Source organism: Carettochelys insculpta, chromosome 3, assembly GCF_033958435.1.
Source record: "Carettochelys insculpta isolate YL-2023 chromosome 3, ASM3395843v1, whole genome shotgun sequence".
NCBI classification, from domain to species: domain Eukaryota; kingdom Metazoa; phylum Chordata; order Testudines; family Carettochelyidae; genus Carettochelys; species Carettochelys insculpta.
In genome coordinates, this window is record NC_134139.1 from 154,218,037 (window position 1) to 154,245,753 (window position 27,717).

Here is a 27,717-nt window from a genome sequence, read left to right on the forward strand (position 1 = left end):
CTCCGTCCACCAGCCGGGCCTGGCAGCCCCTGGCAGCAGCTTTCCCCATCCCCCAGCTTCTGCACTGGAATCGCTGGAGTCGGCTACTGGGAGGCTCACATCCGAACAACCCAAGAGCCCGCGCGCAGAGCCCCCTCTCTTCATTGGCGGCTGGCTCAGTGACGTACAGCTGACAGCGATGCGCTTGCGCGCCGGGAGCTTGTTTAGGGGTTTCCATAGTAACTAGCCGGGCCCCGTCCCTTTAAATAGCTCCTCCCCGGGCAAGCTGGCGTTGTTGCTGCTGCCGGAAGTGAAGATGGCGGCGGCGGCCGCGGCCTCTTCGGAGCTTCTCACCGGCTGGTGTCTCTTCGGCCTTTCGCTGCTGGTAGGCGGAGCCGGCGCGGCTCCGTTGGAGCCCTTCCCTTGTCTGGGTTGGGTGCCCCGCGCTCTGTCAGGCCGCATCTCCCTCCGCACAGCTTTTGCGGGAACGTCGCGCCCAAGCGGGTGTTCGCGGTGCCGAGCTCTCCCCACCCCCGCGCCGCTTTGGGGCCGTCCGGTGTCCTGTTTAATGAGCTCCCTGGCCCTTCTCTCCTGGCTGTCTCTGGGGAGAGCTGGCAAACCTCTCTCGGAGGCAGCAGCGCTCTGCACAGTCCCTTGGGGTCTGCGGCTGCAGGCTGGCCTGCTGCAGGCCGCCTCCGGGCTCTCAGGTCCCTCTCGGGTGCCAGCAGGGACAGGTAGCTGTGCGAACCCAGTATGCGATCATGTAATTACAGCCTGTGCCGTCAGGCACTGAATGGAGGTTTCAGTGTAGCCTAGTTTCCAGCACCTTCTGACTTTTGAATGCTTGACTTTGCAGGGCAAATGCTGGTCGGTCACCTTTTGTGTCTTTCAATAACCCTTTATAAAGGCAAATCTAGAAATATTTTGACCCTCTAGTTGGGGGGGGGGGGGGCGTGTTCTAGACCCCCAACACAGGCCTTTGCCACTTGACCTAATGGAGCCAACAGGAGCTGCAGTAGACTGCCCTCTTTTGAGGGAAAGCACAAGCTCCCTGGGGCTACAGCATGGCTGGCATTTTGTTGGCCTGGCTGATATTTTTATGAATTTGCTGGTTTCTGGAAAAATAATCCAAATGGATTTTATTGCATGGGTATGCATTGTTATTATACACTGAGATATCTCATGGTAAAAATGTGTGTCTGGCTATTGATGTTGTAGTGGTCTTCTGCAGCTTAAAAGATCAAAACTGTTGAAAATACAACAGCTATTTGCCCACCAATATGTAAGCACGTGGATTGGGCGAGAGAGGGGGGTTGAGTGGTACAAGAGTGAGGTGTGTGATGGTCTCAATCTTATGTGTTTATCTGTCTAAATACTATGTGAGGCTGTGGAAGAGGAGTCTTGGGGTTGGGGCTGATGCAGAGTTGAGTAGGATGGGTTTTTGTGTGTGTTTTTTTTTAAATGGCATTTCAAATAAGGTAATTTTACCTCTGGCAGATGTGAGTCATATTTAATACACACCTGGAAGTTGTTCTGGTATTATGGTCATGACAGCAGTCAAGTATTTACATAGTATTTCTGTTCTGTATAACTTGAATGATGTTTCTAATATTGTGCAGTGTATGGTTATGCTATCTATTCTTCTGTATTTCAGGCTATTCTGGCTTTCTGCTGGGTTTATGTGCGCAAGTATCAGAGTCGACGGGAGAGTGAAGTAATTTCAACTATAACTTCTATTTTTGCATTGGCAATTGCTCTTATCACTTCAGCACTTTTGCCAGTGGACATTTTCCTGGTTTCATATATGAAAAATCAGAACGGCACATTTAAGGTATGGTTTAAATATATATTTCCTGGAATGCTAGTATTTGTTCTAATAATTGCTTTACCATATGTCTTCTCTGTCTTTTGTTATCTCTTCTGGGTGATCAACCAATAAAATATGAGCTGGTTTTTAGTATCTCACTTCATTGCTGGAATTTTTGTCTTAGAAAAAGAACACTAGTCAGGCAAACTAATGAGCCTTGTCATTTACTCTTAAGAGATTTTTGTCCTCAAACTTTGTAATGTAAACCTGCTGTTCTCTCATGAAAACGTTAATTTTACCAACTCTTTTATAACATACACAAGATGAATTTTTTGTAGTTGCTGGAGGGGGTTTATTGATTGATTTTAGCACTGCATGAACAGAAATTAGAACTCTTCTAAAGATGTTCTGTATCTTATAGTATGAACTAATTTGTCATATTCTATAACATAAGTATACCCTAAGAACAGAACAAGATATAGCTTTCCTAGTGAGCTCTCAAACCAAGGCCTGCTCCACACTTAGATTAGATCAACTTATTGGCATCTGACTTCAGTGTCTGTCTACATGGAGGAAGGTTGATGAACCTTCCTTTATTCCTCAACATTGATGGAAAGTTCCAGGGTGGACTTCAGTCCTGGAATGTGCTGTTTCCTGCATGTGTGAAATGAAACCCTGGAATATCGACCCTGAGCAGGTCAATCTTCTGAGGCAGTGTGGCTCTAGGCTTATTGAATAAACGAACCTTTAACCGTGTTGCGACTGTTCAGATTTTTGGTATATGTAGGCAATGGGATAATTGCATCAGGGGAGTCTTAACTGACAGATTCTTAAAATCCTAAGTACAACTTTTGGGTTACAAATAAACAAACTTACTTCCCCAAAATGCTCTTTGTAAGCAGAAGAGAGACTGGTAAATTGTTACCTTGCCCATAGGGCCATAACATACTCACTGCCAGGAAAAACAATCGTGGACCATGGAAACCACTCTCTCCCAAAAAAGTCTGACTTTACCCTATCCTACACAGGTTTTAAGGGAGAAACCAGCGGCCCTCAAACTAGGGATCTTGACCCCCCCCCCCCAAAAAAAAAAAAAAAGAGGCATTGTAGAAGGGTTTTCAAGGTTATCTGGGAGTAGGCAAGTTGAGGTATGCCATCCTTACTACTTTCTTTTCAGAGCTGGGTGGCTGAAGAGTTGTAGCTGCTTGCTGATGGCCCATCTTTTAAAGCGAAAGCACAGGAGGAAGGTGGCAAGACAGTACTGTGCAATCCTTATTTCTGCACTGCTGCTTATGGCAGCACTGCCTTCAAAGCTGGGCTTTTGCACATTAGCCACTGAACTCCAGATCCCTTCAGCTATAATGCTGAAATCTCTGATTTTAAATATATGGATCATGAAACTGATCTGTGTGACACTGAAATTGACTCAAATGGACCATGAATTTGGTAGGGCCCTAATCATAGGACAATGGAAATAATAGACACAAAATTTGAGTACTAATAACTTTAATTGTACTATTAATGTAATCTTCCTTATATTATATACCTTTGTTCCCCATACTTAACTTGCATTTTAAAAATAATTAAAAATCAACAAAATAAACTTTGTTTCTTGCTGTTGGTACATCTCAGGTTGCTGCTGTCCTCCCCATTGCTGTTCAGGAGAAAACTCTCTGCTGCAACTTATGACACTTATTTGGCATATAGATACCCAACTGCAATATCATTCAGACAGTGGCATATGATTCTGTTGCTGTCCTCCTAATTCCTGGTTACCACTCCTTTAGGATATTTGGATAAGTTTAACTGATGACTGAAAGACAAGTAGTCTGTGGATAAGTCAGTGCCAGGCTTATCCGGTGATTGCTATTATGTCCTTATTTCATATTCCTTTTTGATGTATGTACATGTTTACTTTTGATAAGACCTCCTTTCTTTAAGATTTACATGAGAGCAGACAAGTGTTTCATTGTGACCATATGATGAAGTTAACTCTTTCCCATAAGTGCATATAATTAATGTGAATGCATGCATTTTTAATGCTTGCTATTTAAAAAAGTAAAACAAAATCCAAACTGTGTAAGAACTTTTATTTTATATAAAACTGTTTTCAAAATCCTATTGCAGCCACATTGCTTAGAAATAGTTCAGTGTGGGTTGAGCACATACAAAAACTTTTCCCACCCTAAATTCAATTTTATAACCTCCATGAAAAGCACTTAACTCAGGAATGTGGTCATCTTATTTAATCTGCCAGAACCCGTATCTGTTAAATTTTGCAGCTCTGCCATCTTGGGAAGAGAATAATCCAGTGGGTTATTTTCTGGCCTTTGGTAATTGGATCCTGTTGCAAACTTGGTTATGATTGTGGGGTAATGAACTTCATGTGAAGTTTGTTTGACTTACTCTGAACTCTGAGATTTATGAGAGACAGCGTGGAATAGATGTTTTTATTTGACAAATAGGTGTCAGGAATGCAATTGCACTTGGAGAGGAATTGCTAGAGTATGTTAAGTGTCATTTCTTTGAGAGATTAATACAGTCTAATGATATTACATATGAGAGAAGCAAGGTATCAAAATGATAAAATCTTACTGAAGAAAACTTAAAATTAATAAACAAGGGCACTGTAAAGTAAAACTTTGGCACACAATGTTACTTGTGCAGGGTTCATGGGCTTGAAGATCTTTATTGCTAGAAGTGTGGATTTTAGCAGTGACACCTTAGATCTTTTTGTGTATAGTTCTTAACTCTTACCTAAACACAGATATCCCATGTTGACTATGCTGATTCTGTTACAGCAGCATAATTCCTACTAATGGTATAAATTTTGATTATAAAGCTGTTCATACCAGTACACGTTTGTCTTGTAAGGAAAGATGAGTAAGCTGCATTAATAAAGTGCAGCCATAGTTGTACCTATGTAACTATCTGTGACAAATACCTATCAATATGAAACCTGTGTAGATCAGGCCTTATCCACTAGTGTGGATCTCTAAATGTATCTTAGAATTTCTTAAATAGGAAATAGTACCTAATAACATGCACAGTTACATAATGGTCTCCTGCATCTGTCTAGGAGTGAGGCAATATTCTAAAGACATGTTTACATGGCAGCACTAAGTCCATCTATGTTTAGTTACCTTATTGCCTCCTCCCCCTAGTAATTACTGTGGTGACTGTCCATACTACCCCTTTTGGGGGCGGGGTGTGTGTGTGTGCCTTCCTTCACCAGAAGTTAATTGATACCCCTCCAAGGTTGGCCTGGAGTCTTTTGGAATTAACACTAACTTCCTGGTGGCTACTGAAAGTAATTCTAGCAATATTAAGATTTTTTTTTTTAAACATCACGTCAGGTCCGGTTATGGGGGATGAGTCTCATGGAATAGATTCAGAGTTGGCAACCCTGCCGGGAGCACTACTACAAACTGAAAAAGGCAGGGTAAGGGTTTCAGTTCTATACAGCTCCCCACCAGGGGCCAAGCTGCCCCCACCTTCTCGCATCGCTGCTCATGTTTGAGAATTTAGGGGCAGCACCCATCAGGGCTTCATGGCTCCCTGCAGGGAGCCTACAAACAGAAGCCAAGCTGCGAGTGGGAAGCCTGGGACAGCAGTGCCCTAGCTGCACAGCTTTTGTCTGAAATTGATGAGACAGCCATTGTAAATAACTGTGTCCGTACATCACCCTAATGGCACTAATATAAGTGCTTCTCTTGGAAGTGAATTTGTCATAGTAGAACACTTCAGTGATCAGGCTAGGGCTGTCGTGTGCGCATGGACATAGCTAGGCCTAGGCAAATTGCCTTACATTGACCTAATTATGTAGATCAGGTCAGAATGTGAGACTTTATCCTGCTCCTGCTTACATAGTCAACATATTGGCTGTGTCTACGCTAGCCCAAAACTTCGAAATGGCCATGCAAATGGCCATTTTGATGTTCACTAATAAAGTGCTGAAATGCATATTCAGTGCCTCATTAGAATGCCGACAGCCACGGCACTTTGAAATTGACACGGCTTGCAGCTGCGTGGCTCGTCCAGGTGGGGCTCCTTTTCTGAAGGACCCCCGGCAACTTCGAAATCCCCTTATTCCTATCTGCCAGCATTCTAATGAGGTGCTGAATATGTATTTCAGCACTTCATTCGTAAAATTTGAAATGGCCATTTGCATGGCCATTTTGAAGTTTTGGGCTAATGTAGACACAGCCATTATGGCTTGCTTTTTTTTTAAAGCAGCTTTTGAGTCCACCTAATATCATTGTTCTCAGACTTCTGTACTGGTTTTAAATTTCAGGTTAAGTGGCCAGTGCAGTGGGCCTGTCTGTCTAGTATGTGTTCCTGCAGCATGACTCATATTCATAGTTATATGGTGGGAATGAAAGTATACTATGGTTAATACTTATATATATAAAATCCTCTATCAAATTTTGTCAAGTATCTTTATATTGATATCTCTCCAATTATAATCCAAAAGTTGTTCTGTACTGGCTATTCTAGGTGTTGTTTAATGCAAGAATATTATGTAACTGGTCAAAACAAACATTAATAACTAAGAGCCTGTATAAGTGCCTCAGTAATAGTGTGCTAATTACACAACCCTTTTGCCATGTCCATGCTGTTTTCATTCAGAATTATATGTCTGAGTCTGAATTCTTACTGCTCTTGAAGGACAATTTGAACAATTGGTTTAATTGTACGCCAAGAAGAACAAAATTTCATGCCTCCTAGTATGTTTAGCAATAGAAAAATATTTAGGTTTATAAAAATGTTTTATATAGATTGAAAGTATTGCTTATGTGAATTGAGAGTTACATAATTTCCCCCGTTTTCACTCTTACTAGGAGTGGGCTGATGCTAATGTTTCAAGACAAATTGAGGACACAGTACTATATGGCTATTACAGTGAGTATTTTTAAAACCACTTAAAAAAAAAAAAACTTTATTTTTTTGGAAGTGACAGGATCATGTGTTCATACTTTTCAATTACAATATTGTATTGACAGATAATTGGGTGGTGGTGGGCCGGGGCGGGGGGTGGGGAGGTTTAAACTAAACCGAACTCTTGCTAAGGTAAACATTACTTCTGTCTACAATAGCAGCTTTTGTAGGCTTTTCCCCTTTCTGTAAAGTAAAAATTGCATTTTATTTATTAAAATGCAATCCGGAGTGAGGGAGGAAGGCTTCTGCATGCAGGCTTTATTGCTCCTGTTATAGCTCCACTCAGCATTAATATGTTGAAGCGATGCAATGCTTAAAACTTGGCTAATGAGGTTTGGCATATGGATGTATACTATATAATGTTTATGAATATGCATTAAACATAGGATAGATATTAATGAGTTCCTCAGTGAAATTTTCTCTGCTCCTATTCCTTTTTCAGCATAGTATGTCAAGGTTTCCTTCAACTAAGATAATGGGAAGCATTCCTACTGTACATAACCAGTGAAATTTTCTTTTTAACATTGTAATGCTATAATGGTATGTGAGACCATTCACTGTTTAGACATATCTGTACATGAGCATAATGGAACCTATGGGATGAGCCTAAACAATAGTAAAGCAAGAAAATCAAATAGATCAACTTGTAAAATGTTTAAAAGTGCTGTTTCTATGGCTATTAAAAATCTAATTTTAGAGGAACTGTTGGACCCATTTCTGTAATCTGTCCTTTCTAAATGATTCATTTGTAATACTGGATAATAGTTTTGTGAAAACTTTAACTTATGTAGCATTGTGTTGAACTCTCTTCAAATTAGTGTTGTCAAGCAATAAAACAAACTGATTACACTGTTAATACCTTTTTAATTGTTTGTTGACATTTTCACATCAAATGCATTGATTTTTCACTAGCAACACACAGTACAAAAGTACAATGCTCACTTTGTTTTGACTTCAAATATTTGCACTGTAAAAAAAAAAAAAAAGCTATTTTAAATTCACATAATACAAGCACTGTAGGTCAATCTCTTATGCCAGTGGAACTTGCAAATGTAAAATTAAGTGGAAAAGACCCTGTTCAAATATAAAACCTAAACTTACAGGTCCACTCAGTTCTATTTTTTTATTCAGTCAGTCACTCAAATTCATTTACAAATTATAGAAGATACAGTGCTGCTTGCTTAGGGTTTTACTGTGCCACCAGAATGTGAGAACAGACATTCACATGGGACTGTTGGAAATGCCTTGCAATGCCAGCTATGTTCCCATTATGCTAAATATTCATATGTTCCTTCATGCTTTGGTCATCATTCCAGAGAGCATACTTTCATGCTGACGATGAAAACAAACATCTTTCAGCCTATAGTGCTTTGGATTATTATTGAGTAGAACCCATCATCTGTCAGATGGCACCAGCAGACTTCTCGTTTTTGTTTTGGATTCTGTAGTTTGCACATTGGAGTTGCAGGGAGAGGAGAGGTACTACATGGATTTATAGCACCTAGATTTAGCTGCCTGTTGAGACACCCAGCTCCCTCCTCCTGAGCAGACTGCTGGGGTGGGGGGTGGGGGTGGGGGAGTCTATTTGGGGTGTTCTGACTCCCTTCTGGGCTCTCACTTTCAGCACAGCGGCCCACAGCTTGCAGTGCAGGGGATAGACAGGACTCCTTTCCTGAGCTGTAGCGAGGGGTGCCAAAATTTCTGGTGGATTATGCTGGCATGATGTTGCATTTGGCTACATGGTAACTGGGGTGCTGCTGCAGGAAACTGCATTGTCACATAAATGCAACAGAGGGAGCTTAGTCCAAGTATATATTCTCTTCTTGTTGAGGCTGGAGAGTAAGAGTTGGTATTAATTACAAAATTTGAAATATGATGGGGGGGGGGGGGAACTTTTTTGAGGTGAAATAATGTAGCATCATGCTCTTTTCCACTGAGAGCGAGGACTGGTGGCTGTAAACCAACTTTATGGGACCATGGGAAACTTGCCACACTCATAAGTGGTCATCAGGCTAACTAAAATCATGCCAGATTACAGGGTTTTCCAGACAAGTGAGTTCTGGATTAGAGAGGTTCATCTTGAAGTACAATGTCAGTTACAGGAATTGTGCCTTAATCCCCCTTCCAATTTTTGTGGCTTTAGTTCATGTTTTTTTCCTGAAATTCTCTGGACAGTACACATTGAGAGAGCTTAACAATTTGCTGTGTTGGGAAAGTATGTAATTTACTGTTTGGAGTCTCTAAATCCACTTTCAGCAGCCCCTGGGCCAGGTGCCAAGAATGGTATGTGAGGAAACTTTCATCGGTAGGCAATGCAGGAGCTCAGCCTTGCCCCTTCTCCCCACTGCAGCCAGGAGCTTGCTCAAAGCCATGCAACCTGTGGATTAACAAAACTAGTTAATGCAACCAATCACCACCTAAAGGGTAGAATGCTGCAATTTTATTAATGACGCTATTGTGAATAGGACTATTAGTGACTTTAAAAAGTACCCCAGTGCTCAGACCATACAGAGGTCAAATTTTGGCATTCCGCCTCAGGTTTCTGACCTTTCCTTTAAATCACTGATTCTCAACCTTATTTAATTGGGCCTTGCTTCTTTCTATCACTTACTCCCCCACATCCTGGTACAAATACTGCCACCCAGCTCTGAAGGTAAAGTGGAGAGTAGCACCAGCTGCTGGCTGGGTGCTCAGCTCTGAAGGCAGCACGAAGCCAGTAATGGCACAGAAGTAAGGCTAACCCCATTGACAAACTTACTTCTGTGCTGCTGCTGTCACGCTGGCACTGAAAGCTGTAAGATGGAGCAGGGGAGGAGACCTTGAGCTCAGATGACAAGGCTCCATCTATCCTCTTATTCCCTGCCTTTCTGCATGATGGTCTGCCACCAAGGGCTGACAGCCAGTGCCCCTAATATAGCTAGATAAGTAAATTAAAGGGAAAGTACACAGCTTGTCTGGCCAACCCCATAGCTTGAGAAATGCTGGTCTAAATAAACTGAACATGTTTTCTCATCTGCTAGTTATAAGGTGATTGAGTAATCCACCAGAGAACCCAAAGTTTCTGTGTCTAAACTGGATACACTAATGTCACAAGGATACCATAGTTAAGGTGACCATCCAATGTTGGGTGGAACGGTCCCATATTTGGGCTGCCAAAAGGCATTCTGTTTTTTTTTAAAAGGAACTCATTGTCCCGTGTTTGCCCGCCTCCCTCCCTCCCCTCCCCAGCCTCGTGAAAGCTGGGGGTGGGGGTGTGGGTGGCTGCTGCTTCCCTGGGGCTCCTGGGAAGTGCTAGTGTCTCCTTCCCAGCTCCTCTGGGCTTGGAGGAGCAACCCCCCCACATTTGGGACAGGGAGATAGTCAGTCACTCTAACAATAGTGTGTGGGTACTGATTTTAGTCTAGTTTCTTTTTTACCCTTTTTTCCAACGTTAGGAAAGCAAAAATTCCAGTTGGAGTGTGAATGCCAAAACCTGCAGTGCAGTTGGACCGCAATCATGGTGTGTAAAAACTGTAGTTGATGAATTTAACAGAAGATCTAGCACATAAAGCATTGTAAAAAAATGCAATTTAGAGACTTCAGACTAACAGGTTTTTGTATATTAATATTTAAAGAATAATTCTTCATCCTCAGTAAAAAACGAGGAACAATATTCAATGGCAATTTCTGAGGAAAGTTCAGCACCACTAAAAATGGAGGCTTAGAGTGACCTCTTCAACTAGTGCTTCATAGTAGCGTTAGCCTACGTCTATCATCTCTGTTCAAATGTAATAAAGTTGATACTACCTCAATTTAATGGACACATTTTTAATGTCATAACACAGTTTTACCTCCAGATGGTGGTAGAGATTTATGTGTTGAATTAGCAGTATTGGTTTTTCTTTTGCTGTTTAGCATTTAGTTAGAATAATAAGGAAATCAATGCACATTGTAACTTGTCTGTATTGAATTCAACAGACATACATGATTTCTAGGTGATCTTTAGCAAAATATGTGCATGTAATATAAAAGCACAGATGGTTAAGTTTACATTTCTCTGTTACCCTGATGTGCTCAGAGAATACAAGAAAATATAGTGACTTTCAGGTGACTCACAACATTCTTGAGCAAACGTTCATTAAATATACTGTAACAAATAGTTAACACATGTTGTTGTTAAAGAGCATGTATTTGAGCTCCAAAGTTCCAAGTGAAAAATCTGAAGTTTCTCCTAAACTAGGATGCTCTTTGTCCCAACTTGCAGTGCTTGGAAAATCTGGTGTACTGTCAAACAGCCATTGAGTTCTGTTAATAGTTTGGTCAAATATTAATGCTGTTGCTGATGCATTTCTGTATTCTGTTTTTTGAGAAGTTTTTTTTGGTGGTGTGAAGGGCTTTTAGATTTTTTTCAAGAAATTGGGTGGGGGGAAGTAAAATGTATGTAACTCCTTCATTTGAATGTCAGATGTATGTTAACTTAATGTTTTTGATCTCCAGTGGACTCTGATTATCCCTTTAAGGAGGGAAAACCAAGCTACCTTAACAGTTTCATGTGTATACTATAATACAGATTTAACATGCATGAATAGTAATTTGGGGAAAACTAGGAAAGAATTTTTAAAACCCATAGGAAAAGGGGGAAGAATTGCGTTCCTTGAATCAAAACATCACACCCATCAAATAACTAAAACGGAACTATACCTTCCAGTTCTTGTGCCATGATGTTATGTACATACTCCAATGTAAGACAAGTAGAAGAGCATTTTATAGTTTCAAGGCTGTCTCCATGGATATACTCTTACACATAAACTTGAGCATATACAGTGATAAACATATTTGGTCCCAAGTGGGGACAATAGGGAATAACTCCATCTTGATGCAATACTCAGTTTTAAGAAATAGACTATAACAAACAATGGAGTATGAATTATGTGACTTACTATCCTTGAAGTTGTAATTCTGTTTATCATATCTAATTACAAGACAGTCTTTTTGAAAGAAGACCCATATGTGATGTAATGGGCTATAGTCCAGAGTGAGTAGCTGTCACTTCTGCCTTCTAATCTGGGTGCCCTTTTACAGTGCTTTGTTACTGTAACCTACAATCTGGACTGCCCCAACTGCCTCCATCATATTAATCATTTCTAGGTATGTATGTGGTGTTTCAGATAGACAGCCACACTGTAGCTTATACCTGTGGTTATGTGTAGGATGTGATCCTAATACACCTGCTGTCCTGGCTCTCTTCTTCCCCCCCCCCCCCCCCCAGAAACTTGTTGTGTACTGCCCAGGTCGCTCCTTGTTGGTATAAATATAGTAATTAGTTATTCCTTTAGGAGGATATTGTGCTATTTTATTTTAAATAGTTATTCAGACACTTCGCACTAAACACGTTGGATTAGATAAAATGGGTTAATCTTTGCAATAGGCTGGGAATATAGCTATGCTCACTGATTGATGGATTTCGGCTGTTGCCAAATGGTACTTGCAGGAACTAAATCACTTGGTTGATCTCCCAAGAGATGGGAAGCTTTTTTTTTTTTTGTGTAAAAGCAAGGCTGCACAGGGAGGAGGAAAGCCAGGATAAGAGTAATGAAAAGTGATTGATTGGTCAAGGTGATAAAGAAATATACCTTTCTCTTAGTTTTGGCCAAGTGTGGCCACAGCCTTCAAAATGGCCATGCAAATGGCCATTTCAAAGATTACTAATGAGGTGCTGAATTGAAGACTCAGCACCTCATTAGCATTAGGACGCTTCCAGCCATGACACTTGGAAAGCGCGTGGCTTGGCATGTCTACACGGGGGGGTGGTCCTTTTCAAAAGGACCCCACTCCTTTCAAAATCCTCTTTCCCCTCAAAAGGAGCGGGGTCCTCTTTGAAAAGGACCCCCCGTGCAGCCACGCTGAGCCGTGCGCTTTCAAAAGCAGAGCTTTTGAAGTGCTGCGGCCGGAAGCGTCCTAATGTTAATGAGGCACTGAAACTTCAGTTCAGTGCCTCATTAATAATCTTCAGAATGGCCATTTTGACATGTTGGCCAAGTGTGGCCTCAGCCTCACACACTTGGTAATCCTGGCTGTCTTACTAAAGCCAGCTCTGCTGAGCGCTCGTTGTTGGATCCAGGCTTCCTATGGAGGAAAGGGTTCTGCACTGTATCACAAACCCCGATTCAGTGCCTCATTTGGGAGAGTAACAGCAGCTTCTCTGTTCACATTAAGGCTTTCATCTTCTTCCTTTGCTACATATGGCAACTTCCTACTCCCTCCACCTTCCACCCAAAAAATTCAAAGTTGGAATTTCTTGTCTTAAGCTATGTCTCTACGTGACATAGAAGTAGACTGCTGATATACAAATTTAGCTATACCAGTTGCATAGCTAAAATAGACCTCTGTGCTGTTAACTTGCGTGCCTTGACAGGGAAGGGTCTACAGGAGTTTCTCCCTTCGTCCTTCCTTATGCCATGTCTTGTGAGGAGTACAGGGGTTGACTGGTGGTCCTTGAGCTCAATGTTGTGCATACCTGAAATCACATCCTAGAAGTTTGACCCTGTTTTCCTAGAACTGTAGTAGTTTTTCTAACAAACTGTTCTCAGCAAAAGTAATCAAAATTTTAAATAACATGGTTCTTTCTGTGGCCAAAGAATCTGCTTCTGAATAGTCTACTGAGTAAAATATGTCTCATGGTCATACTGTATGCTTTTAAGCAAATTTAATTGTATCCAAACATTTCCTTAAGCATAGAGTCCCTCTGTCCTCTAGGATATTGCTCTCAAAAGTCAAATGGAAAGAGAATCAACAATTTCTGAAACCTGAGTCACTTCTGAAAGATTAAGTAAAATTTTCAGCAGCTCAGTTCTCTCTACTTGGGTCAGAATTGCAGCTGCAGAGAAGAATCTTTAGACATCAGGAGTATGGCAAGAATTATCAGGTTAGCCACTCAAAAAACAATCCATATTAAACAAAGGACTGCTGACTGCTTAGTTGTTGAAAAATCCTGGGCCTTATTCACTACCATATTAAACTGAAAGTTTTAGGACTCTCTTGTATCTAGCTATGAAGAAAGGAAAAGGCACTTTAGACTCAAGGTTGAAAATGTATGTCGTAGCTTTTAAGTTCTCAAGTGCACTCTAATTTTAAGTGTTGAATGTCACTTGTAACACTTCACTGTCGGTCTCAGGAATTGAAGCCAAGGACTCTTCATTGAGCCAGTGTTGATGTAGTCTATTACTTCAGTGCTGGGATAAATTTAATGAGAGAAATAAATGTTTGCGGGTGGAATATTAAAAGCATTTACAAAAGGCTATCGAGTCAACATGTTAAGCTGATTGGTTGCCATTTCTGTCAGCTGGATAAATTTTGATATAAAAAACATTGTCCTTTTTGTCTTCATCTTACAAAACTAACAAATCCCCTAAACTGAAAAATGTAATTTGTGGTCTAGAAAGTGCCATAAAGCTTCAACAACAAAGTAAAAAAGCAGTTGGAGGCAAAAATAATCCTCTACAAAGTGAAAGTTAAATCCAGCTGAGGAAAATGGGGGTAAGAGGGTGGGGAAATAGAAACTCTGGCAAATGAAGTGTAAAAATATAATTTGAAGAAAAGATAGCCAAAGGTTCAGAGTAATAGTGCAACTCCTCCCCCCATCTTAAATATATCAGAAGCAGGAAGCCTGTTAAGCAGCCAGTTGGGTTACTTGTGAATTAAGATACTAAAAGAGTATCCAAAGAAAATTAAGGCCACTGTGGAGAAACTAAATGAGTTCTTCACATCAGTTTCCATGGCTGAGGATGTGAGCATGATTCCCAAACCTGAAACATTCTGTTTAGTTGACAAATCTGAGGAACTGTCCCAGACTGGGGTGTCATTAGAGGTGGTTTTGGAACAAATCAATAAATTAAATGTCTCCAGGGTTTCATCCAAGAAGGAATTCAACTGGAAACTTGTGCAGCTGTGGAATTAACTGTGGTATGTAATCAATCATCTTAAATCTACTTCTGTACCAGATTTCTGCAAGATAGCTAGTATGATGCTAAATTTAAAAAAAAAAAAAAAAGCTTCAGAGGCAATCCTGACAATTACAGGCTGCTAAGGATAACCTCAGTACCAGACATATTGGCTGCAATTGTAATAAACAATTATGAGATGCATAGATGAACATAATGGCAACATCTACTCTGGCACAAACCTTTGAAATGGCCAAATTAACAATTACTAATGAGGCACTGAAATGCATATTCAGTGCCTCATTAGCATGCTGCCAGTCATGTCTCTTTGAAACTGCTGCTTTTTGCTCCCATGCAGCTCATCAAGACCGGGGGGCGGGGGGGGGGGGTGTCATTTTCAACAGATCCTGCCAACTTTGAAATTCCCTTATTCCTGTGACCTGATAGGAATAAGGGGATTTGGAAGTTGGTGGGGTCCTTTGGAAAAGGATCCCCGTATGTACGAGCCACGCGGGAGTGAAAAGCAGCAATTTCGAAGAGCTGCGGTCAGTGGCATGCTATTGAGGTGCTGACTATGTATTGCAGTGTCTCATTGGTAATCTTCAGTTTGGCCATTTGCATGGCCATTTTGAAGTTTTGTGCCAGTATAGGGTTAGTATAGACACAGTGCCAGTATAGACACAGCCAATATGTTGTCTTTTTGAAATAATGTTAGACTCTGGCATTGTAACGTTAGTTCATCAACAGTTTTTATAACAAGTCCTTTAAACTCATGAGAATTTTGGGGGAAAAAATATGTTGGGACACTTGCCTGAACTTCATCCAGATTAAAGATAATACTTTTAAATATGAGGTTATGCTGATTAGATGCTTAGACACTTAACCTCACAGTAGATGGAAGGTAGAAGGTGGTGGAAGAACCTTTTCTCTTTACTACTGGAAAAAGCCTAAGCAATTTATATAGGTGAGATAATCCAAACATTTGGGTCAGAGACTGAGGAATTGGAACTCTTGAAATGAAGATGGAATATTAGAATAAACTTGAATTATTTGGTTACTCTGTCTTACTAGCTACCTGAAAGGTACCATTAAAATAATTTTTGCAGGGTAAATATTTGTTAAAATATTTAAGTATTATACACTTCATATTGTGTTGTAATAGAAATAGTGTATTTGAAAATGTCTGTCATGAGCCAAAATATATAACATTTCAATTGTTCCATTGCTTAATGGTTGGATCAAAAGTAATGCAATTAACTTAATTGTGATTTGAAGGGTATTAAGATATTGGTGGATCTTGTTGTTGCATAGTGATGTCCTGCTTTCAAAAAACATAAATCCTTCAAAGGTCTGGTAGTTATGACAATTCTTCCTTAGTTTTGAAGGTAATCTGCTCTTTGTTACCCATGCTAACAGGTACTGAGTTCACATTGATGGGCAATTGTTGAAATTGTTTTTGGCTGTATGATTTTTCCTAGTTTGTTCCTGTGCCCCTGTGGTCCATTAGGGTTAAAAATAGGCTATCAATTATCTATTTAAATGTTTTGTTATGAATTAATATTAGCATGTGGCCAAAGATTCTACTTGGAATATTATGAAATGCAAACTTGAGTGTGTTCCACCTCCATGCAAAATTTGTTTTTTCATAATGCCAATAAACTTTAATTGTTTTTTTGCAGTAGATTATGCTCTGGGTGGAGCAAAAGTTATCCATAAATCTCCTCTACTTCGCTCTGTCTTGGGACAAAATTAACTGACCCCAGCTGCATCCCACTTCTTGTCCTTCAATCTTAGGAAATCTGTGTTGTCCAAAATCTCTCTTCTGTGTTTTCTTGTGGGCTCCATTTGAGATCTTGACAGACTATGCTGGATGATGGCTTTCTGAGAATGTGGCCTAGTATGGCTGTGAGACCTGTTATACAAGAGCACACTCTTCATATTTGTCTTGAAGACCCACAATTTCATCTTTGCATATACTATTTGTGATCTCAATATGGGATGAAGAGTCTTGAGTGCAGCTGTTGCTTTCCCTATTGTGGAATTGATAACCTTGTCTGTTCCTCTCTGCCCATAATACTCAAAGTAGGTGAACTGCTCTGCATCTTACAGGTCATCCCCTCCAAGTCTGATAGTGGTGGTGTCAGGCTAGTTGATCTTCATTGTCTTGGTCTTTCCCTGTTAATGTTGAGTCCAGTCGTTGAGGCAACATCAGCAAAATCCATGCCCTCTAGCGGCTTAAAAGTGTTCACCTGAATGTGCTGCTCATAATTCAGTCCATTGTGATGATCAGGAAGTTGACAGTAGGCCCCCTCGTCACTCTCCTGAGAGTATACTGAAGGATTCTGTCAAGACACCCTTTTTGAACTTGGCATGTCAAGGGTTTGTACATTGAACAGATCAGGTTAATTTTGAATGGGGTGCCCTAGTGTTGCAGCAGTTTCCACAAAGTGTGTGTCTCAATGTTACCAAAGGATTTTTGTAAGCCAATGTATGGGGGAGTTCTAATCAAGTGACTGTTCTGTGACACTGAGTAGCTATTTGGTCTCTCTGTCAGAAGCCGGCCTGTTCTTTCCTGAGCTGTCTAACTTCATTTTCATTCTCTCCAAAGGAATCCTATCAAATGCTTTTCCTGGACTAGCCAGTAATGTGATGCCCCTGCAGTTCCTGCATTCCTTCAAATTGTCTGTCTTTGGAAGCTTGATAAAGTAGCCATGTTTCCAGTCTTATGGGATTGTCTCAGTGTCCCAAATTTTCCCGAATAGATTATACATCATGTTGGTTGGTTGGTGTCACGCTACCAGCCTTGATTGCTTCTGTGGGATGTTGTCTGGGCCAGGTGCCTTTCTGCTTTTCAGATGGACAATGGCTTTTCTGACTATTTCACTTATAGGTCTGTTCCTGTTTAGTTTGAGGCATATTTGCAGGTGGTAACTCTAGAGGTTCCATGTGGGCCGGGTGATTCAGTAGCTTCAAAGTGTTCCTTCTCTCTTCTGAGCTGCTTGCTTAAGTTTGTTACTGCACATGCCTTTTTATCCTATACTGGCTGATGCACTGTGTGCCATGACCCAGCTAACTTCCATGTGATGTCATATAGCCCTTTCAAGTTTCTCTGTCCTGCAGCTTGTTCTGCTTGTACAAGGTTTTCCAAAGTTTTTCTTGTCCTGTTGTACAGCCTTTTTAACTTCTCTGTTGGCTTCTGAATAAATCTCTAAGCTTCTGCCTTAGCTGTTTTAGTTTAGCTGTTAGCTGCTTTTTTTTGGCCTTTCATTCCTTCACTTTTCTCAGTTTCTGCTGTGATCCATTCTTTGACATCTTGTCCTCTCTCCCAGTGTTTTATCACAGATCTCTTTCAAGCTGTTCTTGTGTGTTCCCAAATTTGTTCCACAGTAGCATCTTTCAGGTTGGCCCTCCATAATCCTCATCCTGAATGTCTTCCTTTTTATTAAGCATTGCTTAAGGTAGCTATGTTCAGCCTTCTACTCTTTGCCCTTTTGTTAAGTGCCATGCGATTTTAATGGTGCTTTATTTTCTCAATCTCAACGCACTTCTAGTGAAGCAAATGATCTAGTATCACAATAGCTTGTGCCAAGAGAAGCTGTGTACAATGGTAATCCAATATTTTAAGGTATTGAATACTCCAGCAGAATTACATTGTCTCACATTATTTTAAAAATACAATAAAAACCTAGCCAGATGCTCTTTGACCTCAGATTTTTATTATCTTGATCAAAGATGTTAACTCAAATATGCTGATAACTGATTCTTAAGACTTCTGCAGATATGCACATCTTATTGGATACAATATGCATAACTTCATACAGTGTAAGCTGTAAAAAATCAGCTTCTGCCTTGACTGGAGTAGATTTGAGAGGTGATCAATAAAAACATATTCTTTCATATCCAAATGTCAAACCTATACCCTGACATTGAATGTGTCTGTAAAATGCCTCTTGACACCATGGCTATGTCTACACTAGCACATTGTTGAAGTAGCCTATTTTGACTTAAGAACATCAAATTAGGCTACTTCGACATGTATCATCTACACATCCTCCAGGGCTGGTGCCATTGGAGTTCAACGTCGAAGTAGCAACAGAGAACATCGAAAGGAGATGCCCCAGAAGGAAATGCGGAGCATCCATGCACACAAGTGCTCCTCGTCGAAATAAGGGGCCAGCAAAGCCCCAAGCTGGTCCCTTAAAGGGACTCTCCCAGACACACTTGGCCTGCACAGCATGAAATCCACAGAGCCAGTTGCAGACCCTGTGCATGCAGCATGGACCCCCAGCTGCTGCAGCAGCCAGAAGCCCTGGGCTAAGGGCTGCTGCATGCGGCAACCATAGAGCCCCGCAGGGGCTAGACAAAGCATCTCTCAACCCCCTCAGCTGATGGCTGCCCTGGAGGACCCCGTTATTTCGATGTAGCAGGACATGGATCATCTACACATGCGCCACTTCGACATTGAACAGCGACGTAGGGTGCTATTCCCATCTTCGGATAGGAATAGCGATTTTGATGTCTCCACCTAACGTCAATTTCTAGCTCAAAATAGAGCACGGCGCGTGTAGACGTGATGCGTACTATTTTTGACGTTGTGCCAGATACTTCGAAGTAGCCGGCTAGTGTGGACGCACCCCATAAGTCCCATGCTGTCTTACTTCATCGTTCTTCTTTTCAGGCAACTGTCTGCCCCAGTGGGGGAAAAACAAGGGACTGACCAACCTTTATTTTATTTAACCTCAAATTCTTCTTTGAGGGTCCCTTTGGATGCTCCACCTTCAGGTGTGCCAGCACTGTTCTACCTACTGGTTGGAGATTTGTTGGTAGCAGTGCCCCATGGCTGGCTGTGCATACAGGGCACAGGCATGAGATGCCTGGAGCATCTACTGTGCATGCCCTGTCAGCTGCCTTCTCAGTTCTTCTGTGATAACTGCTGGTGTTGGGGCTGCTCTGGCTGTGACCATCTCACATACTCAGCAATTATTCAAAGCCTAACAAAGCTAACTTTTTATTGTAGATGCCTCCTTTTTTTAAAGCACAGAGAGAAACAACAGTAAAGTCAGAATTGCTGCTTTTCTCCAGTAGTTTTAGCCACTTTAAATGGCTCTGTTTCACAGCAGAGCTTAGCCTAGTCAATTGCATTTCAGCATGCGTGGTTCCCTGCATTGCAAGATGTTTAACTTGTGATAGCCACTCTGTGTCCACTGCCCAGGACACCAGCACAACACCAATGATTTTTTGATCTTCGTCAGTTTCTTACCGTGTAAGCAAAGCCCCAAAGCAGCAGTTCTGCATTTGGGAAATAGAGCAAGCACTTAAACCTATTAACTCTCGCACTAGCTCCCCTGTCTGACACAGTCGACAGGGAGTCAAACCTGCTGACAGAGCTCTTAATGTGCCAGCCCTAGACATAAGGGAAAATCCCTTTTAGCAAGGAAGAGGTCACATACTTGATCAGTGTCTGCCTCCCTGACAAGCAAGGCAACCATGTCAAAGCACCCCGCTGCTCCCCTTTGAAGTAGTTAATGCTGCTCCATCTAAGAGTCATGCTGGCCAGGAGCACAAGGAGAGGGCACAACCCTCCTCAACATACAAAGTGGTTGGGCTTCTTGATAAAGCCACTGCTATAGCATGGAGGAGAAAGCCAGCAGAAAAATGAGTACAGGCTTCTACACATGGTATGCTAGCACCATCAGCTGTTAGCACTCCCACACCCACTGACAAGCTGGCACTCGGGAGGCATGCCAGAGGGCTAAATACAGCTCCCGCATTTGCTGTCCTGCCAGCCCTGACATCACAGGGGGCTCTGACACTGATGCCCCCTTCCCCATTCATGCCCCAGTATACCACTGCTGGGGAGCTTTCAGTTGCATTGGTACCAGGCATGCCCTGATTTGGCACCGATGGCTCTCTGCCCAGTTCAGTGTTCTGGATCAGCAACCCCAGCCTCCATGTCAGCAAGATTCCCTGGCTCAGATGATATCTTACCTCAGAACAATAAACAAATCATCTCCACCTAAAGCATTAGAGCTGAACCAGTGGCAACAGTGGGTGCCACCATTCTTGCCAACCAGTTGGCTATACTGGGATCTGTGGGCAACTGTCCATCAGCAGCACCCTTCCCAGCCATTACCTTAGCCTCTGCCACCAAATAGACCTTGACCACCTAGTGTACAACTCCCTGACAGATCTGAGATATCTGACTATGGTGATTATACAAAGGGAGATGAACCATCACATCCTCCAGTGCCACCACAATTTTCTCCCTCCTACTCCTCCACAGACTCCATTGTTCGACCGCCCACCTCCCTCTTGGGTGATGACCCCAGGTCATTCCAAGACTTCTTTAGAAGGATCTCAGGTAAGCTGGAGATATCCCTTTCAATGCTTGCAAATTCTCAGTGTAGACTAATGGCCTACATTCATTCACACATAATAGGGTGGCAACAGCGATTTAATGAAGTCCGCCTGGACCCATTCAGGCTGCTGTGGAACGCCCCAGCCTCTATTTCACCTACATCAATGAGGCTAGATTGAAAATATCATGTGGCCCCAAAGGGTGCTGAGTTCCTCTTCTTCCACCCATCTTCAAACTCACTGATTGTGGAAGTGGTAAACCAGAGGGGTAAACAGCAGAGTTGGAGATTTACACCTCGAGACAGAGAATGGAAAAGGCTGGACACTATGGAGGGAAAAAGTCATACTCATCAGCCAGCCTGCAATTCTTCATTGCTAACTATATGTGGCGTTGCTTGCAAGGTATACACACCATGTTTTCAACCAACTTCATACTTTCGTTAAAATGATACCAGACAGTAAACAAGATCAAAATAAAGCCCTAATGGGAGAGGGCCCTCATCTTAAGAACAGCCCTCCATTCTGCCCTGGAAGCAGCAGGCACTGCTGCTAGGACCCAGACATCTGCAGCCATCATGAAACGAGTGTCTTGGCTTCAGCTTTCTGGGTTTCCCAGAGACATCCAAGCCACTGTTGAGGAGTTGCCTTTTGAGATGTCTCGGTTCTTTGCTAACAACCTGAACACACTTCACCTCTCTGACGCAAGGGTCAGCTTGTGCATGCTGGACATTCAAGCAGTTACTGTGAGATGAAAGGTGCAAGATGCTCATTTCCATGTCCCCATTCAACCATCGCACAGATTTCTCAGATTCGTGGTAGTGAAACAACACTTCCAGCATAGGGTGCTATCCTTTTTCTGCCAACAGCACTAAATGTTTTCTTAAAGGTTCTAGCAGTGGTCACCACATGCGTAATGACAAAGGGAGTAACTATCTTTCCCTACTTAGATGACTGTCTAAGGGGCCACTCTAGCTTAGAACCAACAGGCAACAGAATTAACCAGAACCCTGCTCACTGAACTGGGCCTATGCATAAACTTTCCAAAGTGTCCTTCTACACCAAGTCACCTACTTGAGTTCATAGGGCTGCTCTTGGAGTGCCAGACAGGCACAGCCTCACTTCCTCAATAGACTACAGACAATCCAAGGCCTCGTCCTTACGCTGCAGGTCAGCCCCAGTGTATCTGCCAGGCAATGTCTGTGTCTCAGCCATACAGCAGCAGTGATCTTCATCATACCTCATGCATCTCTCCGGATGAGAGCAGTACAAGCGTGGTTGAGATAAGTACTCAAGCCTCATGTCCATCTGCTGAACAAAACACTGAGCATCCCAGCTATAGTAAGACTCTCTCTCTCTCTCTCCCTCTCTCTCTCTCTCTCTCAATTAATGGTCACAACCACAAAATGTATGCAGAGGCATTCCCTTTCAAAGAGCTTCCCCAACCTCACAATCAAAATAGATGCTTCACTACTAGGCTAGTGTGCCCATCTACGGGGGCTAGTCATTCAGGGTACATGCTCAACAGATAAGCAACTCAAGCACATCAACCTCTTAGAGCTCAGAACAGTTTGGTATGCTTGCATGCACTTCAGAGAACCAACAGCACAGTCCATGTCACTTCCCATGCATGGTTCCGAGTTGGCTGGCTGACAGAGCTTGATTGTCCACGGGAGGTCCAAACAATCCTCAAACAGTGGGTAACCTGCAACAAGGAAGAACTGTTCACAAAAATGGCAATGCTTTGTCACCTGGTGCCTCTTCCAACCATGTGAGATTGCATGTGCTGGGATTATGCACACTCACCTGTTTCACTTTCAGAAAATGCACCTATCCATCAGCACTTTCAAGGTTCACCTGGCAGCTATATTGGCTTTCCACATGCTTATCAAGACCATTTTGGTCTTCTCCCACACTTCTGTCAAGTGATTTTTTTCAAGTGCCTCCAGAACATGTTCCTGCCAATTAAAGAACTGACACCCATATGGGACCTTTAACTTGGTCCTAAGGTCCTTAACAGGCAAACCCTTCAAGCCATGTGCTCCTTGCTCCACTTGTCCATGAAAGTGGCTTTCCTTGTAGTGATTACTTCAGCATGAAGGTCAGGAGAGCTTGGTGCCCTTATGTTGGAGCCTCTGTATACAACCTTTTACAAGGACAAAGTAATCCTCTGCACCCATCCTAAATTCCTCCCTAAAGTACTTCTGCTTTCCACTGCAATGAACCAGTGTACTTACCTATTTTCTTCCCTAAACCTCATACTGATGAGCAAGACAGAGTCCTGTATATGCTTGATGTATGCTGGGCCTTGGGCTTTTATCTACAGAGTGCAGCCATTGTGCAAGACAACCTGACTTAATTATGCCATGAGATCTTTCAGCCATAGAAATGATACCTAAACAAAAGCTGTCCAAGTGGATCATGGGTTGCATAGGACTCGCTTACAGCAAGTTCCACCAAGAACCCCCAAAGGACATTTGCGCCCATTTCACATGGGCAATGGCTATCTCTACAGCCTTTCTCCAAGGCTTTTCCACTAATGACATTTGTAGAGTGGCTACATGAGCATCTGCTTACAGGTTCACTCAGCATTCCGCTAAACAAACCTTTGCTGGTAGTACATGCTGTATTTGGCCAATCTCTGTCAGCCGACTTACACCATCTCAAGGTTCCACCTTCAAGCAATGAGCACCCGTGGGGACCCTTGAAAGGAAGGTTACTAACTCTGTGCAGTAACTGGAGTTCTTCCAGATGCTCCAGGGTGCTCCACCACCCACCCTCCTCCCCTCTGCTTTGGATTTCTTCTTTGGTTTCAGAGCAGAGAAGAACTGAGGAGGAGGCTGGTTGGGCATGCACGTTAGATGCTCCAGGTGTCTTGTGCTTGTGCCATGCATACAGCCAGCTGGCGGGGCGGGGGGGTGTGGTGGGGGGCACTGCTAACAAATCTCTGAGAAATAGGCACAGCATCTCTGGCTCACTTAAAGTTGGAGCACTCATGGGGACAACATCTTGAACTCCAGTTACTGCACAGGGTGAGTAACCTTCCCTTCAAGAAGGGTTTTCTCAAACTAAACTTGGCTAGTCCTAACCTTTGGCCTTGTGTTCAGACTTTTTTCCAACATTACACTATTTTCTCTAGACCTCCAGCCTGGCTTCCTGGTGATACTTAATTACCAGAGACATACAAGTAGGATCCAAGACTCTCGTGGCTTAACTTTTGAAAAGTGACTAGTAGTTTCTGGCAGCTGATCTAATATCGTTAGAAGAACCTGATACATAAGAAATGCTTAATGCCCAGCACTTACCTGGATAATTATGCGGAAGAATCACCTTTGGTTTCTGAGAAGTACTTGTGCACAGGGGCTTACTTCAGCAATGTCTAGTAAAAAGCCAATCTCCCTAATTCATAGGAGTCACCTGTAGTTTGCCTAAAGTGAATCTTTAGGCCTTTTTTTTGCATGTGCCTTCAGGACTACTGTAACCACAAGACCTGGCTGTTTAGAACTAGTCACATTTAATGTGTTTTCCTCCAATTTTTGAAAAGAAATTGATCTACTGATTCTGGGCTGTAACATTTGTTTGTTTAAAAAACCTTTGTGGGTAACAAATTTATAAAACATTGTGCAAACGAACCTCAAGTTGTTGTTTAAAATAAATCATACTTTTAAGGTGCCTAGCCTGAATGTTCTTCTGTAACTAAGCCTCCTATTTCTTTTTGTCTCAAAGCATTTTCTTGGGATGAGATTCGTTTCTATTTGACTTATAAATCCTATTAGTATTATGTTTCTTAGAATGATTTGGAATAATATGAAGGGATAAGCCTAAAAGACCTGTCTTAAATTGTCATTTTATAGTTAGATGTGCTAATATTTACTTTAATCAAAATGCTGGTTATGACTTCATTGTTGAGATAGGATTTAGGATTTTGTGTGTACAGGATTTGCATGTTCAATCCTTATGCTTTTTTATTTTTTTTTTTTTTAAAAAAAAAAAAAAGCCTTTTCCCTTAAATTTTGTAGTATGGAATCTGAGTCAAGACAACTTTCTGAAAACTTCCAAGTAAACATGTTAATTACTTAACAAACTTAGTATGGTTTCCTGTAGTTTAGTTTTGTGTCTTTTTTTTTTTTTTTTTTTTTTTTTTTTTTTAAAAAACAAACTCTCCTATCTAATCTGGTTCCCATATCTGTTCAGATGTCTGTTTATTCCTGCTCTGCCAGTATAGTTACTGGAAGTGTGCAGGTGGGTGGGTGTCGGCTTTTCACAACTGAAGTATGAGGCAAGGTGGAGGCATGAAGGTGTGCCATTCGAATCTCTTCACAAAGGAGAATTCTACTTTTCCTGTTTGTTGCTGGCAGTCTGATAATTGGTACTTGCTCTTCTCTCGTTAGGTGACTGGCGTGCACTCTCGCTTATCTTCAACACTGTCAAACGACTAATCTAACAAATAATTCCACTCTTTTGGCTATTAGTGGCATTTTCCTTCATCCTCGTGTCATCCCTCTGATGGAGGAGCTCAGTCTTGGTGATCAAATTGTGTTGTGGCTGAAGTATTGACGAAAGAGTCCTGGCTATTGAAATTTTCTGTCCTACGTCTTCCGTCTGTAATATGAGACTGCATATTGACAACAGTATACTAGTTTTCAGAATGTTTGGAGTATGACTTATTTGTGCATAAAACATGCAATTTTGTTTTCTGTAGAATTGTTACAATCGTTTTCTAAAGATCACATGACTGACAACATGCTGGAATAGCAGAGATAATTTGACCACATAAACTGCATGCCATTTAAAAAATTGCAGTGCCACTTATGACTTATTGTTGAGGCCTCACAGGTTCATCTTAATGGTTGATACACAGTAAATGTCGTCTTAGCAGGAAATTATTAGACTTACTGCAAACTCAGCCCACTTATCCTAGAAGTAAACTATTGGAATGGTGCCTTTTTTAGCTGGAGTGAGGAAAAAATGGCAAAGTTCTAGGACACTTAGATTACTTTAACTGGTAATAGTCAGCTCTTCCAGTATAAGAGTTTAAGACAACATAACTCAATCCTTGGATTTAATTTTTTTTCCCTCCAGCTTTGTATTCCATCATATTATTCTCTGTGTTTTTGTGGATCCCCTTTGTCTATTTCTATTATGAGGAAAAGGATGAGGATGATGCCAGCACATGCTCGGTAAGTTCATTTATACCACACCTCGCTTTGACTTTTCTTTAGGTATTTTGTGTAGTAGCCAAATAATGAAGTCAACAGCTGTTCTGCTTCAGCTGTTCAGAGTAACATTTTGTTGAACCGATATCTGATCTTATATGGATAAAACATGCTGATTTTCTAAACAATGGAGTCTTTAATTTGAGTAAGTTGATGTTACTTTAAAATATCCTCAAGCAGATTATTTGATTTTCAATATTAATACTTCACTTAGCATTAATTATCTATGATGTGCCCTCCAGAATGCTCCATTATAAGAGTTGCATTTTAGCAGAATGTCATGCAGATGAAGCAGTTATCTAGAGTCCAAATCTTCCCTGCACCCAGCAAAATACTGTCTCCTGTAACATTTTCTCAGGTATTCTCTCCTGGAGTCCTGTACTTAACAGGGCTCTGAAGTAACAATAATAAAAATGGCTTTGAGGTCATGCAGATGCAAAACTAGCTGCTGCTTTTTTTAGGAGAAACATCCTTTTGTCATTTGACAGTGTCATGTAAATGCAAACAAGTAGCAATGCTCTCCTGAAATTCACTTATGCTAATACCACAAAGAACAGTTCATTTAATGAAAGCGTCACTCAAACGCTATATAACAGCACTTCAGAGTTCAGATTAGGGCATGTTGCAGATGCATGCATGCTTCCATTTGTTTCTCTATTTCATGGTAAAAGCACACAGGAAAAGACAGTTTTGATTTACTCCAGTAGTACAGTGCCTTCTCTCTGACTAGCAAATGCAATATGGTCAGAAGAATTTAAACCAGTGACATCTGGCCAGAGCACTTTGCCCAAGCATATATTGTGTAATAGATCTTTTTCATACGCTTAATATCTCTTCAAATCAGGCTGTGTGACTTGTTAGAGCTTGGGCAGAAGTTGGCGTTCTTGAAACAATCCATTTTAGTTTTATGTTTAAACTCTAACATTTTTATAGAAAGCATGTCCATATAAATAACTTGTTTGTTGGTTAAAATGTGCAGATATTTTATTTTTATATTCAGTATTTTAACACTGTTCATTTTGAATGCAGCAGGTTCAAACTGCACTCAAGTACACTCTGGGATTCCTAATGGTTTGTGCCATTCTTCTTATGATTGGGTAAGTGTATTTCATCTTTAACTGTGTACCAGTACATGATGAAAGAACCAGCCATGTCCCACAAACTGAGTAGTGTTTAAGTTAGAACTGTCAATTACTGCTAACTCATGCATGAAACTCAATGTGTGATTACTTGTGCTGTTGAAAAATAGAATAACTGAAATGTATTAAAATATTTGGATGTTTGTCTATGCTTTAAAATTGATTTCCATTATAACACAATGAATGGTGCTCATTTTATATTACAAATTTGCACTGTTTAATTGTAAACAAAGTTAAAAGTACTGTCATGCACTTTATCATGAAGAGTCAACTTACAAATACAGAATCATGTACACAAATTCAAAACTAGTGTAAAATGTCAGAGCTTAAAAGTCTACTTGGTCCTATTTATTGGTCAGCCAATG

The 27,717-nt window shown here is 41.4% G+C and overlaps 1 protein-coding gene across 4 annotated transcripts in view; it reads left to right on the plus strand.

Annotated features, from left to right (window-relative positions):
• The first annotated feature begins 263 nt into the window (after positions 1-263).
• The window catches only part of LMBRD1 (LMBR1 domain containing 1), a 164,074-nt gene continuing 136,620 nt past the window's right edge, over positions 264-27,717 (plus strand). For 2 of the 4 annotated variants that reach the window (XM_074991088.1, XM_074991089.1), the window contains exons 1-5: positions 264-364; positions 1,634-1,810; positions 6,628-6,688; positions 26,080-26,177; positions 27,243-27,310. In XM_074991088.1, coding sequence (XP_074847189.1) covers positions 296-364; positions 1,634-1,810; positions 6,628-6,688; positions 26,080-26,177; positions 27,243-27,310 — 473 coding nt within the window. In that variant the 5' untranslated portion in view covers positions 264-295. Of the gene's footprint in view, positions 365-1,633; positions 1,811-5,147; positions 5,229-6,627; positions 6,689-26,079; positions 26,178-27,242; positions 27,311-27,717 lie in introns of those variants that run through there. The other 2 variants (XM_074991090.1, XM_074991091.1) reach the window with 2 other exon arrangements.